General features: G+C 46.0%; 1 protein-coding gene across 3 annotated transcripts in view; it reads right to left on the bottom strand.

The window, feature by feature from the left end:
- Nucleotides 1-1,243: 1,243 nt before the first annotated feature.
- COP1 (COP1 E3 ubiquitin ligase) overlaps nucleotides 1,244-15,644 on the bottom strand; it is a 129,398-nt gene continuing 114,997 nt past the window's right edge. For 2 of the 3 annotated variants that reach the window (XM_090145965.1, XM_090145964.1), the window contains exons 19-20: nucleotides 4,260-4,304; nucleotides 1,244-2,358 (exon numbers count right to left, since the gene is read on the bottom strand). In XM_090145965.1, the coding sequence (XP_090002091.1) occupies nucleotides 2,341-2,358; nucleotides 4,260-4,304 (63 nt within the window). In that variant the 3' untranslated portion in view covers nucleotides 1,244-2,340. The remainder of the gene's footprint in view (nucleotides 2,359-4,259; nucleotides 4,305-15,644) is intronic. The other variant, XR_016469075.1, reaches the window with a different exon arrangement.

Consider the following 15,644-nt stretch of genomic DNA (forward strand, 5'->3'; position numbering starts at 1 on the left):
TTTATGAGCTGCTGTGTTTCTAATTAGGGCCAGACTCTAAATTTGCATTTTATCTTGATTGAAGCAGAATGAATACCTAGAAAATAAAGGAGGCTAATGTTAAACTGCTTTCACTGCTTAATTCAAGGAGTAACCTTACAGCATTCAAAACAGCTGGTTTTTTTCCCTTCTGTTTTCAACATCTTATCCTCATCAGAGCCATTTCAATTTAAAGTCCAGAGGACATTCAAGTAGGGAGCAGAGGAGGAATGAAGGCGGCTGCCAAGTGGCTGCTTGTGGCATGGAGCAGGGGGACAGGAAATGTGCCCCAGGGGTCCTGTCACAACACCAGACACAACAGCAGCAGCTCAAATCAAAACAAATCAATAGGCACCAATAAATGAGACAGGCTGAGGGAAACCCAGCATCCAAGGCAGAGAGGGTGGCAGATCTCAGGCACAGGCACCCACCCTGAAAATGCAGTGAAAATGGAGACGGACTGCTTGGCAGGAGGCCGAAGGAACCCATCTTGATTCCTTCTATCACAGCGACCTTGGTGACTCACATGGTTGAGACCTGCAGCCCTGCAGCAAGACAGTATGATCTCATGCTCTGTTCTCTCTCCCTGCCCTCCTTGCTCTCACCATGCTGGCATGTCAGCAATCCCAAAGAAACCCAGCGCGCACCGGGTGCTGCCTACGTGTATGCCTCTTGGAGTTGAGCATCCCCAGCTTCTTCCCAACTGGACACAGCTTTTCAGAAGCCAGCAAGGATTCACATCCCACTCCCTTCTAGCTGAGAGCTACAGCACACCTATCTGCTGCAGCCGAGCTGGAAACAAGCACGAGCATTGTGTCAGGACAGGATCTGTCCTCAGCTCTGATGTAAAACTACGTAAAACATCAGTTCCATGTATTCACCACCTTTCACACACAGCAGGCACAGCTGCATGACTGGCGGCCCAAGCCTGCAGCAAGACCTTGCTGTGCACAGCACACAAAACCCCATGCAGCAACCCCAAGCCTTGGAGGCACAAGAGAGAATGAATGAACTCAAAGGGGATCTGCTTGTGAATTGAAATGCTGCCTACAGGTATCGCTGTGTGCATTGCACCTTCACCACATGCAACGAGAAAAAGCTGCTACACCCACCCATTCCACTTCCAGGCTTAACAAGTGCTGGCAGCTCCGTGTGACTGCTGCTCCTGGGGACCATCTGCACCTCCTTCCTCCCCCTGCTCTTCTGACAACAAAGCAACAACAGCTCTTAGCATCATGGTTTATTCCCCCTCCGTATGTACAATTAAGTGTATGCACGACCATTAAAAATAAGGCTACTTATATCATGGCTCTGAAACACATTACAAACCAACTCCATCCCCTCTCTTATTACAGCATTCACAACGCTTAGCTTCCATTGATGGTTTGCAGAGGAACAAACATCAGAAGACCACACAGGAGGCGAGTGGTGCAGGGCTTTGGTAACTGGATAAAGATGCTTTCTCCTCCAGCTGATGTAGTCAAAGAGAGGCAGCTCAGTGTCAATGAGGGCACCTCTCCAAGATGTCTCAGTGAGGGCAGTCCAGGTCCCAGGCAGCTGCAGCTCACATCATTTCTGCACAGTCGGTGGCAGGCAGCAGAGGACTGGGTTCACGTGGGTGAAAGGCTGACTTACTCCTCTCCTTTGGAGCAGCCCCTTAGGGCCAGAGCAGGGCCATAAAGGGAAGAAGAAGGGGAAGCTGCCCTTCTCTTCTGGGTAACCAAAGGACTTTAGTCTCCAGCGATGTCAACCTGGGTGACATTTCTCAACATTTAATGCATCTAAAAAATAAAATCAAAGGAACAACTCAACCATATCTGAAAGAAAATTGCTTGCACTTCCAGGTAGGGCTCAGAGACTTTATGCCAACAGGGATGAAGGAAAAGTCCAGATAAAGATGAGTGGAGATACGCAACTGAGGACAGCCCTGTGTGGTCCGGTAAGCTCCCTTCCCCAGTAAATCTGTTCCCATATGCAACAAGAGAGAATCTTCCCGCTTCAGCTTGTGGCTCAATAAATTTTATTATTTCTTTTTGTTTTTATTTAAAAGAATTTGTTTTCCTATCATAAAAATTAGACAACCATACCACCACCAGCAGCAGCAAAGTCTGTGGAGTTAATGTTGATGGCAGACAGTTCACCGGTGTTCCCAGCGTCTCAAAAATGTCCTTGAAAGTCCATATATGGGAAAACAAACAAACAAACATGGTGGTTTTGGGGAGGAATATCAAGGTGGTTTCGGTTTCTTGTCCTACTGAAGATCCCAGATGAACACTGCAGCATATCAGCAGGACCAAGTACCTCAAGCCTTGAGAAAAGCCTTCATACCAGCTCCAGTACCTGATTAATAGGGAAGAAAAGGCGTATAGAATAGGAATTTATGATGTTCATTATCTCCTACATCAGCATATAGATCACTAGGACAGGTCTGACCCTTCTTGTCTCCACCTCTTACCCTTTATTCACCAGCATGCAATAATATCAAACAAATGAGATGAGCACTGTGAGGGCTGACAACTGCTGAGCGATTTGTACAGCTTGTGACAACCCAGGGTGGTTTTACTGGGGACAGCTGAGGGCTGTAAGTCCATGGGCACAGACTGGCATGGTGGAGAGGGATGGGCCCACAGCATATCTGCAAATCCTGCCTTTTCCTGGGCACTGCCAGACTGTCGCACCTTCCCCACTGTCTGATAACACGCTCAAATAGAAATATCAAAATCCAAATAACCTTGGCTGTTTACACATTTCCCTCTCCACCTTCTCTCATTAACAAGCAAAGTGCATGAGCAAAACCACTCCTGTTGCTGCTGGATTCACTTAAAAGTATCAGAAGCACCTGTGTGCTTTGCCCATTTAAGTAGGAAGGAAGTGACCAAAGTAACGAGCAACCAATTCCAAAGTCTGCCAAATAAATCACCTACAAATGAAAGGCTACAGCATCACACACCGCAATAACAGGAGTAACCAGGCCAATCATGGCCTAAAAAGGAGGAAAAACATAAACCCAGTCACAGAAAAACAGATGACTTGAGACTTATTTCTGCTTTTTCAGTGATTTTTCCAGGTTCGTTCAGATCATCGGATCTGGTCTGGCTCCAGAAAACTGCTGTCACATGATGGCACAAGGGAAAACTGGGAGGAGGAAGCTCAGATTCACAAGGGTGACAACACAGCATGGAACTCTGCAGACAGCAAGTAAATTCCTTTATCAGCAGACACAGAAAGCATCAGAGCTGTGGGCTACGAGCCTGCAGCATGAACACCAAGCCTCAAAAGCACGGTGGAGGTGAATGCTGCTGGGTTCAATCCAGGACAATGCTGGACCTGGGGCTCTCCAGAGGAGCAGCACCTGGGTTTGGGCAATATTTCTGCTCGGCTGTGTGCTTGATAGAGACACAAAGTGGGACAAACATTATTTGACATTGTGTGGACAGAAATACGTTGAACAGATATTCTGGAAAGACTTTTATTCAAGCACTGAAAACCTGGCAATACATTAGCCTCTCTTTGCACAGGGAAGGCTGTTGCTTTCGTAAAACTCTACGTTGGCAGCTGCTGTCTGTTAAAGTCAGTCCACATGCTCAGAGTAAGCAATGCGAGGGAGCAGCCCTGCTCATTTCAAGCACTGCTCTAGCTGGCTGCACATCAGGAGCTCAGCTTTCAGCTCTGCTGCACCAGCCAGAAGATGGGGTCTGGCTAATGCCAGCAAGCAAATGCAGAGCCTCCTCTGCTGTCACAAAAATCAACACGAGCGCGTGGAGATGTTTGTGCCAGACAGCACTAATTTAAAACCTCTCCATTCAAAGCAACGCCACGCAGCTGCTTTCGAACCAATGTGGAAACGCAGCGGCTGCTGTGGCAACTGAGACGTGGCACCTATTATCAGTCAGGAAAAATATTGCATACATAACACCCAGTGCCAGGCCTGTGTTTAATTTAAGCAGCACATCACTGCAGAACATCGAGCTCTCCCGATGCAGGCTGCTTTCCCTTCTGCACTGTTGAGAGCCAAGGGGCAGTGGGTGCAAGGCAGCACCAGCAGCTTTCTGCACCCTGCTCCTACCTCTGCTGTATGCTCACTCCTCCACGTGCCAGAGGCAAATACATCGTTTAAAATGCACATTCCATGGCTGGGATGACTTCCTCTGATGCTTTCTCCTGGCTGTACCATGTCTGTGGCCTCGTTCTTTACTAACAACAGATTTGAGCGCAAAGAGAAGATGCACAAAATAACTTACCTTAATTGTACCCTGACTGTTAGCAGCAATTAGCACGTTGGACTCCTGGAAAAAAAACCAAAAAACAGAAGAGGCACTGTCACTATTTGCCATTGCTTTTCCATTTTTTCCTTTTTTTTTTTTTTTTGGAAGAAACAGCTGTGAAGTAGTTGCTTTTTACCTTAAACACTGTAAGTATCTTTAATTGCAAAAGGAACTTAACTCTTCCCACTTCCAGGATACTTTCGAGGCTAGAAGTCTTCATAAAAGTTACATTACCTTAAAGAGTTAGAAAGCAATAATCCCTAGTGCTCGTACACAGCTTTAAATCTCAAAAGCAATTTACAAACATGAATTAATCCTCACAGTCCCCTTGTGAAGTGGGCAAATAATAACAATCATTTCATCTTTTGGCAGCATATGGACAAAGGTCTCTGGTGCCCTACCTAACTAAACCAACTCATCAATGTGACAAAAGCTCTCCAGCTCAGCCAAGGGGCTTCCAACCAACAGAACAAAGAGGGAAAAGAGTAGCTTTGTCAGAAAGCAACAGCAAATACACCACGTTTGGAAGGAAAGGAAAAGAGGGCTTCAGCTTTGCCGTGATTCAGAAAGACAGCACCTGCTTACCTCCTGTGAACCAATGGAGTTTTCTTAGGAGATATCCTGGTTGTCTGCAAATTAATGCCTGCCATACCACCAGGCAACCTCAGGCATACGCTGTGTGCCAGCCACAGACAGGAGGACCTCTGCCCTGCTGCCTGAATGCCTGATGTGACCAGCAGTGCAAACACACCCTCCCAACCAGAATCAGTTAAGGCAGGGAAATCCCAAATGAACGACACGGTGCCTAGAAACATGAAAAAAACTGAGCACTATAGCGATGGCAGCAGCACTGGAAGTAACTCCCTCCCTACCTGGTGTCCTGCATGCCCTTTTCCAGCCATCCAGCAGCACTGTATGCAAAAACACTGTATGCTGCCAGACCACCTGCCATAAACTGTTTTGTCTAACGATAGCCGATATCTTTCCTCCAACATCTTTCAATTTCTCTTGCTGCTGCTATCCGTTCTCAAAGTTGCTGTAATTATCCCATCACTTAACGCATGCATTTTTAATGAAGGTGACTGGAACAAACCTGCTGGAGTTCAGCAGGGTGGAGGTGGCCATGCAGCAGGCACATCATTGCCTGGGGCACAGGGCAATGGATGGGGCTGCATGCTGGATGGATGGAGCTCTGGGAGCCTGCACAGCCACCAGCTCCGAAGCAAAGGGAGAGAAATCCCATTGGATGTGTAAGTCCACTGAACAGGTAAGAGCAGCCTTCTGGTGGCCCACTGGGCTAATTATTAGAAATAGAATTGCTCACCCCCAGTTCTATCCATTAGGGGATTAGTTACTACTCCTGGTATTATCTCAGCAATGATCCTCCAATGTCAAAGCTCCCGAGAAGAAAATACATCCTCAAAGAAAACATATACTCCAATTTCCATTCATTTGGAGGCTAGCAGAGTCTAATCCTGTGAGCTCCCCAGCTTCTGGTTAACAACTACAATCCAAAAACAGCAGGAAGGAATGCAGATCTAAGTGTGATCTGGTGACCAGAACAGGGAGTGGATCGCTCTGGGATGCCTGATAGGATTCTGGGGGAGAGGCACGGATACCAATCCACTGACCTGTGCCAAAGAGTGAACTCCTGGGTACAGATGGTCTGGGGCCTGAACGATTCCTGTATGCACTGCGAGTGATTGGTAATTCATCCCGTGGCTGCAGTCTGCTGGGGTACCACTGTAAATGAACTCTGGTTCAATGAACAGTTTTACCTTGCTAAATGAAATAAAAACGCCAGAGGGTAATATACTCTCGCTCTCTAGTTCTTCAGAAGTCACCATTTCTTCAGCAGGGCTTGAGCTAATCGCTGCTCCGCCGCTTTCATCCACAACCACAACACACAAATGAGAGCAGACAGCGGCAAAATTAGCACCAAATCTGTCATTGAACAAACAGGGACTCGTGTGTTAGGCATTCCGACATTGCTTCTCTGGGAACACAGCAAGGAAACTCTTTAATCCTCTAGAGGAACAACACTCTTCCTTCTGTGCTGCCTGAGAAACAAGCAATACATGCAAGGCATCAAAAACCTAAGCAAGTCGTGCAGCTGCTCAGATAGCAGCATGAGCCCTGTCAGTTTATACCTCCCAGCAGCTACGCACATGTTGAGCCAATCTGTTTGCCTGGGTGGGTAGAACAGTTACCTCAAAGAACAACTACCACCATGGCCACCTCATCTGGCACACCTATGGCACCACTGTGAGCATCCAGGCATGAACAAACAGGCTCCCACTGTTGGCTCTGACTGCATGTCCTACTTGATCACTTTGTAACCACGCATGGTGGGATGGTTGGAAGGCTGGTCTTTGATCCCTCTCTCATATATTGCATGAGCCCAAATATCCCAAAGCAGAGGTAGGGGGATGTGGAAGACCCACCAGGACTGAATGCTTGTGCCCTGGAGTAACAAGGTTTTGAAATGACTCTGCTACACACACACTCTGCTGGGTCCTGCTGCGGGTGGTGAGCAGCTGCAGCCCTTCTTGCAGCAGGAGCTGTAGGTGCCAGCTGCCTTTGCTAAAAGAAGATTGAAAGGGAAAACAAAAATAAAGAACAAACACGATAAAAATCAAGCGAAGGTTTTACTGCCTGGCAAACAGCAGCATTTTTCCATCCGGCAAGCATTACTGCACCCTGATGAAATGTGGCAACCTCTCCCATGCACATCAGGGCAGATAAGGGGTGATGGGCAGAGATGTGATGCAGTGTGCGTGGGTCCCCCGCCATGAGATAACACAGCATTTCAACAAGCCAGGGACAGCCACGGAACTGACAAGAGACTGTTGAAGATTTTTGGTCCTGTTAAATCAATAGAAAAGAGCACGGCTCCGGGGATTGTCAGAACTATGCAATTGGAGTTATGCACACATTTAAAAAAGATTAATTGACAAATCTAGGTGCACCTCAGGATTTGCATCGAGATGAACACAGACTGCAAGTCCACAGATGCTCCAGGGCTGAAGTCTTGTCTTGTGCTGAGAACAGCCTTTCTTTCATGCTGTCTTTTCCCTCAGGTGCCCTGACATTACTATGAGAAGTCTGACAGACAGTTGCTCAACGTTGGGAAGGGCTCAAGTCTACCACCAATGCCTTCCTTCCTACAGACTGGCTGTGGATCTACACAGAGATAGGCACTATGCAAAATGAATTTTGTAGTGAGAGATAAGGTGGCCCATACAGAAGCACCTCTGACCTGAACCTGGCATCCTCATCACCTGGAGCTGGAAGAATATGACTCACTCACCCCAAGCAACTTCAAAGCACTCACCCTTGGGATCTGATGGGACTTTCACTGATTGCACCAAAAGAAGAAATTGCTACAGCACATTCTTGAAGGGAAAGAAAAACAAAATCAAATCTGGGACCTTCCTGAGTAGATGAGATACCTGCTACATTCATCATTCAAAGGAGTTATTCACCTGGTGACAGCTGGGTTTGAAGCACTCTGATTTCCTTTCCTCTTAGATGAGCCCTGCGTTTGGATGGCCCTGGGGAGGCAATTTGTACAAGGGAGGGAGGGGAAGGCAAGCCTGGCTGGCTGCTGGTATTCATGCAAGAGCAGTCAGAGAATCAGAATTGCTCTGGAAGTTTCCTGAAGCTTGAGGTAACTCAGCTGAACAACTGAAACCCTGCAAATTGTCAGAGCTGCTTCAGAGTGATAGGAAGTAAGGGCTGTAGCTCTGTGCAAGAAAACATCGGTGGGCGAAACTGGATGAAAGTCACCCCAGATGGAGAGTTGTTAGAGCCACAATAAGGGCACAGCTTCTTGGATGGGCACACATTGGCACTCAAGCATACAGTTCTGCAGTGCAATTGCATAACCCATCTCTGCCAGCCCCCCTTGTTAACAAAGAGGTGGGTAGGTGGACATCCTCACCTGCAGCCTCAGCCTCCAGATGTTGTGCATCCCTCATCAGTGGGCTCCTGTGAAACCACAGGAAAGTGGCTTAAGGTCTTCCTCTCGTGGTAATTTTTTTTAGAGAGCCTGTTCCAAAAGGACTTGGTACAGGCAAGATGAACACAAATAACTTATCTTTTTTTTCCTTTAATCCTCTTTGCAAGATCACTCACCTACTGCTAACCCAAACACACCAAACCTTAAATTCAGATGTTCCCACTCTCTGCTGCAACTTTGCCTGAAGGAAAAGCTGAAGCATCATCCACACGAAGAGAAGAGCACAGATGCACACTTGAAACATCTCTGCCCCTCCAGTATGAATTGGAGCACTTGTGTATGAACATAACCTACACTTCTACAGTTTGCAAATGGAATAGTTTTGTGATTGCTGGTCCAACCAGACCAGAGTCGGAGCTCTTGAAAGGCTGCTAAATGCACTGGGTAGCTAACAGCCACTGCTTTAACTGTGTATGCAAACACATAAAAGATGCAGAAGCACTCCTCAGTGCCATTAACCAGACACAACTAAGCTTCAAACAAACCTGGCCAACTGCTTCCCACAAGGACTGCACTGAGGAAGAAGTCTGCTTAATGGAGAAACAAGACAACGTGGACTTATTTCCTACTTTTGCACTCTGTTTTCTACAAATAGCAGCAAGAATGCAACGGGCTGAAGAAACTGCTTGTTAGGAAGATTAATGTGGAGCAGTATGTTTCTTCAAATTATATGTGCACGTGTTCACGCAACAGACTCAAAATCTTATTTGGGACTTCCAATGTCTTATAAATAATTACAGAAGATGAATTCGTGCCCCTCCTATCCCTTCACTTCTGCATAAATAAACCACATTCCCTTCAAAACTTCCAGCCCCATAGCCATTGAGGTAAGTGTGAGTTTTCTGCATTTTCAGCTAGATTTGTTCTATAGATTCGCAGTTAGGATTCTTAAAGAACTTATTTTAAATTAACACCTTCTCACCTTCCCGCCCCAGCAGACGTTTCTGCTAACAAAAGCCTGGTTTGTCAGCAATTCTCTTTCAAGCAGCTCAGCCCCAAACACGTATTCAAAGGAGCTAGAGCTCTAATTAAGAAAAGCTGTTGATACAATAGCAAGATATACTAGCTGAGAAAGCTTGTGCTCAAATGGCCATTGTTTTATGTTATTTATAGGCAGAATTAAAGTGCACAGTCGGATTAAATCTAGTGCAGCTTGTGCAGGAAGACATTTTTCTTAACAGCAAAGCTACTTGGTCCTTACAGGAGATGGCTATTACTCAAGACATATTCCATGGAAAGTTCTCACACCGACACCATGCACGAAGCCTTTTCATGTATCAAGATGTGTGAAAGTGGTTCCACAACAGAACACCAATGCTTGACTGCTCTTCATCTTGTAATTAGCAGATTATAATGGCTTTTCACTCTAAATCCCCCGAGATCCAGCTATTTTCTTGTTGCATGACTCAAGTCAGCTTTTGTTTTTGAAAGAAAATTACAAATTCTAACCTGCAAAACAAGATGAACCTCCAGCATACAAAATCAAATGCTAAAAAGCCCAACCAATAAATTACACCTCTCCCCAGCAGGGCAGTCCTCTGCATGTGGAATTCTCTTTTTTCCACTGCTGCACTACAATCATTATCGAAGAGCTACACGGTGCAGTGGTTAGCAGCAGTGTCCAACCTGTTATCTCCCTGTGTTCCAGAGCCCACTTCACGTGCCATCACACTTGCCTAACATTAATCCCTTTGGAACAAATTTAACTGAATGCTATCTAGTCTGGAAACATCAGGCCTGAGCAGAAATTAATGAATTCTTTAAACTGAGCAGCTTTTTAAAGAAAGAGGCTTTCCATACAAACGATGTCACACCAAGGCATTTCAGTAGCAGCACCATCCAGCTTTTAAACCTGGAACAGAACACGTGCCTAAACAGTAGTTTTTAATCCTTAGAAACTGTATTTTTATCTCGTTCCGAAGGTAATTCCTTTGTACACGGAGATAAAGCCTCCTTAGGCTTATCTGGGGGGAAAAAAAAAAAAATGCAACAACTCAATAATCTAAAAAGGTCTCATCTGTGCCTCTTTCTAGCTCCAGCTGCACAGACAATTTTTCTCCCCTCTAGGTTTATAAATGCTACACAGCCACACCTGCACAGCATCATAAAGGTATTTTCTTAACACATTAACCTAGAGATTTACAGATGACAACACTCCTTCAGTTGCTTTCTTTAGAAAGGGTTGCCCACAATCACATATGCGCTTTCCTCTCACGTAGGAATTCACGGGTACTCTATAAAGGAGAAAAAGCTTTCAAACAAATTAGTTTTCATCATTCTGCCTCATGCAGAGCTTGCAGCTTCTGCACAAGATGAATCTAGCTTCGCTGGGAAATGTGCACAGGTAGAAAGTCAGCATCTTGTTGAATCCCTGCTCTCATTTTTCTGCAATCCCATCCTTTAACCTCTTTACCGTGGACACTGTTATTAAAAGTTTCCTGACACATCCACAACTGGTATTTTCCAACAGCAACTCCCAGTACATGAATACATCCCTCATTCCAGCCCTACGAAAGCCTCCCAGAAGAAGCAGTCTTCTCATTTATGGATTTTACACTTAATGTATTTTTCTACTTTTATTCAGACAGAACTCAGCGCAAGAAGAAACCGTATAACTGGAAGCTCATTCGCTATCATACAGACAGGTCTCTGTATTCACAGCCCACGGGTGCTCAGAGGCAAGCAGTCCAAGACTTGCTCCAATGACATACTCAAATAAATAGTAAGCCATCTCTCAGCCAAGTGAGAAATCACTTTTTCATAGCGTGACCTTTCTTTTCAGCATGTAGCTCTCAAGAAAACAAGATCAACACGGCAACTGAAGACCGGGCTCCAAGAAAACAGGCACACGTGTTTGGAGCAGCACGCGGCTGGGCACCAATCTGCTCCTTCCTACACCATCTTCTGAATTCAAGATGGAAACGGAGGCCAATGGGGATGATTGAAGAGGGCAAAGCAAGCTGTGCAAAAGCAAGAGCCAACTAGCAAAGCCCACCCCAGGATGGTAACCCTGCTGATTATGGTTACGGGCAACCGCCCGTTCCAAAGCACCTATCATTTAGGTGCTTTGGAACAAAAGGATTTTTGATGAGCACCCAATTTATTTAGAATTCAACACGAGCATAACTTGTCAGAGCCTTATTACTTTGCATCTAATGCAGACTGAACGACACAGCTCTAACAGCTGTTGCACACTCCCCATCAGGCAAGGTAGACAGACATACATTCAAAGCAAATTACATTGGTATTAACGTACACACCCAGCCAGCCCTCATTCTTCCCAAATGGCAAGTCTTCTCGTCCCGTGTGTGTGGGACTGCTGAGTCTGGTGCCCATTTTACGTGGCAAAGTCTCTAAAGCTGCTTGTTTCTATCATTCTACATCCTGGAATTTCAGATGCTTGCCATAAACAAACAGCTCAAGGCCTTGAACAAAGCATCAGCAGTACATAAATACAGCTTGCAATAAGCCTACAAAAAATATATACATAAACATGCAACACATTAGCATCAATATTGTAAAGCTACAGGAAGTGGTTAGGCATTAGTTTAGCGAAAACAGCTTTTAGCATCTATTCTGTTAGTTCTAAAGCCCCCAAACATTCATTTGGCAATTCTACATATTGCAACGCAGCGTTGCTTCACAACTGCATCATCCAAGAACCACATTCTTGCTGCCCATACATTTTCCTCCCTCTCTCCTCCCGTTTGTTGTGCTCAGTCATTACCTCATGCTGGAGGTGATGAATTTAATCTCTTCCCAACCAAGGTCATGCTGCCCTGCCCATCAGAGCTGCATGTGGCAAAAGGAAGCCCCAGGGTGCTAGCACTTACTATTGCTATTGCTGTACGTTTCTCTCCCAAATGCTCATTTAATCAGAAACAAAATGTGTGATCCCAGAAATTGCCACAAAGTCTGCGTAAGAGTACTCAGAAATGTGATCTAAATCCGGTAGTTTAGATTTTCATCTTATGCAGACCAACTGCAAGCCATCAGGGATCAGAGGCTGTAAATAGAAGTCAGTAGAACGTGAAAAGCCTTTTCAGACCAAGCTATCCTGGAATTGCACAAGCAGCTCACCCTATAAATGCAGCCTACCATGGGTGCTGAAGGCTTCTGGTGCACAGCAAAGAGCCCTGCTTCCAACTGCTGCTCTGAGCTGGGGAGTTGGGGAAACAGGTGCTGATGGGAACCCCTGAGAGATGCTACAGCCATTTTTTTCTGTTTCCCACTCTCTTGGTCCTCTTCCATTTACAACACGCTCCTTCACACAATCACAGAATGGCCAGGGTTGGAAGGGACCTCAAGGATCACGAATCTCCAACTCCCTGCCGCATGCAGGGCCACCAACCTCCACATTTCATAGCAGCCCAGGCTGCCCAAGGCCCCATCCAACCTGGCCTTGAACACCTCCAGGGATGGACGAGGCATCCACAACCTCTCTGGGCAGCTGTTCCAGCACCTCACCACTCTCATAGCAAAGAACTTCCCCCTGACATCCAACCTAAATCTTCCCTCCCTCAACTTCAAACCATTTCCCCTTGTCCTGCAGTTATCTACCCTTTCAAAGAGTTCTCCTTGACCTTCTGTTAAGGGCTAACTCCAATTTGTTTAAGCGTTTCTTTGCATTTAGTTAGTCCTCACGTGCCTCTTTCTTTCACACTCCCATGTTCTTCCATCCCTCTTCTGTTCTCTTCTCATTTTCACCAAACCAGGGCTTTCTCTTGCAGCAACACTAAATCCAGCTGCTCAGCTTCCTCTTTCCAATCGTCACACACCGGTCCGTGCAAGAGCACTTTGATCTCTCCCAGACCATCTGTCCATAGCCTCAGGAAGCTTTATATCTGAGACCATTCTCCTTAGCACGGGATCTCACACCACACCCCTCCGTTCTGTGCTCTTTATTTAAGCTTCAGGTGCCCGTTTGACACCAGCTTTGTAAATCCTGCCTCCCTTCCTTTCTGACCCTTTTGCCTCCAACATGCTATCTTATCTCCCACACCAGCACACACACCTTGCTTGGGTTCTGAAAGGGAATGGATGCTGGCTAACCCCCCCCTCCAGTCCCTGTAACCCATTCCTTGACCAACTGTATCTACTTCCATGCATCTTCTCAGCTCTCCATCCTTCTAAGTCCCTGAACTCACTAGCACACTCTGACAACATATCTGTTCCTCTGGTCCCTGCTTTGGCTTGCAGCTACAGCTCATTTCCACCTTCACCTCAAACATCTGCCAGCCAGGAAAAAAAAAGAAAGGAATATACAGAGGCAGAAGCCTTGTGACTGGAGACTGAAACTCCATGCTACATGGTGGGGAAAATAACTGTTGCAGGGCCAGGAGTGTTCAGCAGGCAGTGATCCGTGTCAGCAGCCTGGCAGACACACATTCCCCCAGACATACTTTCTTTTGTGTGTTTTTTTTTTCCCCCTGCTTCACAGAAGCAAATTTTGCACGTCATCTGCTGTGCCGAACTGAAGCGCTCTCTTCTGCATGCTGACAAATGGTTTCCAAGTTGGGCCAGGACATGTCATGTTCCCTGCTCTCTGAAGTTCAGTGCATGCTGATGGCATCCCTGCACCAGGCATTACAGCTTGGGTGCTGCTGTTAAATCAGCCCCCATGAAGAGATACCACTGAATAAGCCAACTGCTGGTCAAGCTCCTGCTTCCCCTCTCTCCCAATAGCATCCTCTAAATTTTCAGTACCAGCTTCAAACCTCTATGTAGGTGGATGATACAGTCTTAAAACTGACCCGACCCCCTTGATGTTAACATTTTAAATTATTAAGGCTTATTTTTTTTCTAACACCAATAAATCATTTATATGTGCACATTTAATTAACAATCCAATCAGTAAAAACAACTTAGCATTCACACGGCACGTTCTATCAGAGGAACCAAAGGCATATTACAACATTAATTAAGTGTAACAAATGTCCTGGAGAGCCAACCAACTATTATCCTACTTTGACACGTGGGAAAACAGAGGCAACACACCCGCTGGATTTGCCCCAGGTTAATCCTGATGTTCACAACGAGGAACTGAAGACAAAAAGCAGGGAGTAATACCATTGAGATTTAGCTCTCTTAACAAGCGTTCCTTTTCTGAGCTGTGGTATTTACTTATTTGCTGATGAGAAATCTGTTCCATCTGCATTTCTCTCCCAAACAGTCCAGGGGGCACAAATCATTGCTGTTAATGACACTAACACACAGGTCTGCCAGGTGAGGCTGAGCACACTGCATCCAACATGCACTCTGCTCCTGGGTTTTGAAGAGCATGTCATAGCCCTTCCTATCCCACAGCTCACACCTATGCACACTCAGTATGCAGGGCACTTGCTTTGTAGGACACAGACCTACACCAATGTCTGCTATCCCCCATGCACTCTGACCACTTCTGCTTTTGCTTTGAGGGGATACCTTGGAGAAGAACAATGAATGCATTACAAACGTAGATGGTGGCAATCAACGCAGGAGAATGGGTTAACACTAAAAGATGTCAGGAATGATGAAGAGATCCACGCTGAGGCAGGCTGGCTGGGTCAGCAAGAGGGGAACATCTTGGCAAAATCTCACGGAATGGCTGACGGACTGAGGAAATCAATTTATTTAAAACTGATAACAGATTCATACTCTCCTACCGTTCATTTTGGACGGTTTGGCTGTCAAACCTTCAGGGGCAATAGGCTGTCACTTGCTGTCTGTTTGGACAATACCCAGCAAATTGGGTCTCGTACCGATCATAGCTTCTTTGCACTGTGCTAATGAAAGTCACCTCCACCTTCGCCTGATGCAGACGGGAGAAAAAAGCTCACATTAAGACAACCACATTCTGACAGTTAATTTGCAAGCTTGAACTGTAATAACGTCCCTTCTGAAGTGAAATCCCACCCCCAAACCCTGATGCTACAGCAACAGCACGGGAGGTATGACAGCTACTGCACAGTCTGTGTGGCAGAGGTGTGCTGCTACGCTGTGCTGGTGGCAGTGCCAGGCAGGGAAATGGGGCACTGCAAAACTCCAAGCTTCTTGCTGATTGAAGAATGCAATCTGTAACACCTGACTTCTGCTACACGGAGGTTTAGGGGCAATGGTGACTCAAAACACACACTTTAGCATCTCCCTCCACATCCAAGACAACTTTGAAGGTTTGAAAGGTACATTAAAATCCTCACCATTTTGTTGATGGGTCTTGGAATAATGCTGCATAGAGACCCAAGTGCTCTGATACCTGTGAAACACACTGACTAACTGAATGAAGAAATATAATGGTTTCAGTGCATAGTTTCAGTTTTTCTCCCTAGGCCAGGAGTGGGGTTTTTAATAGCAACTGAAAT

This window comes from Phasianus colchicus, chromosome 9 (assembly GCF_987193195.1).
Source record: "Phasianus colchicus chromosome 9, bPhaCol1.hap1.1, whole genome shotgun sequence".
NCBI classification, from domain to species: Eukaryota; Metazoa; Chordata; class Aves; order Galliformes; family Phasianidae; genus Phasianus; species Phasianus colchicus.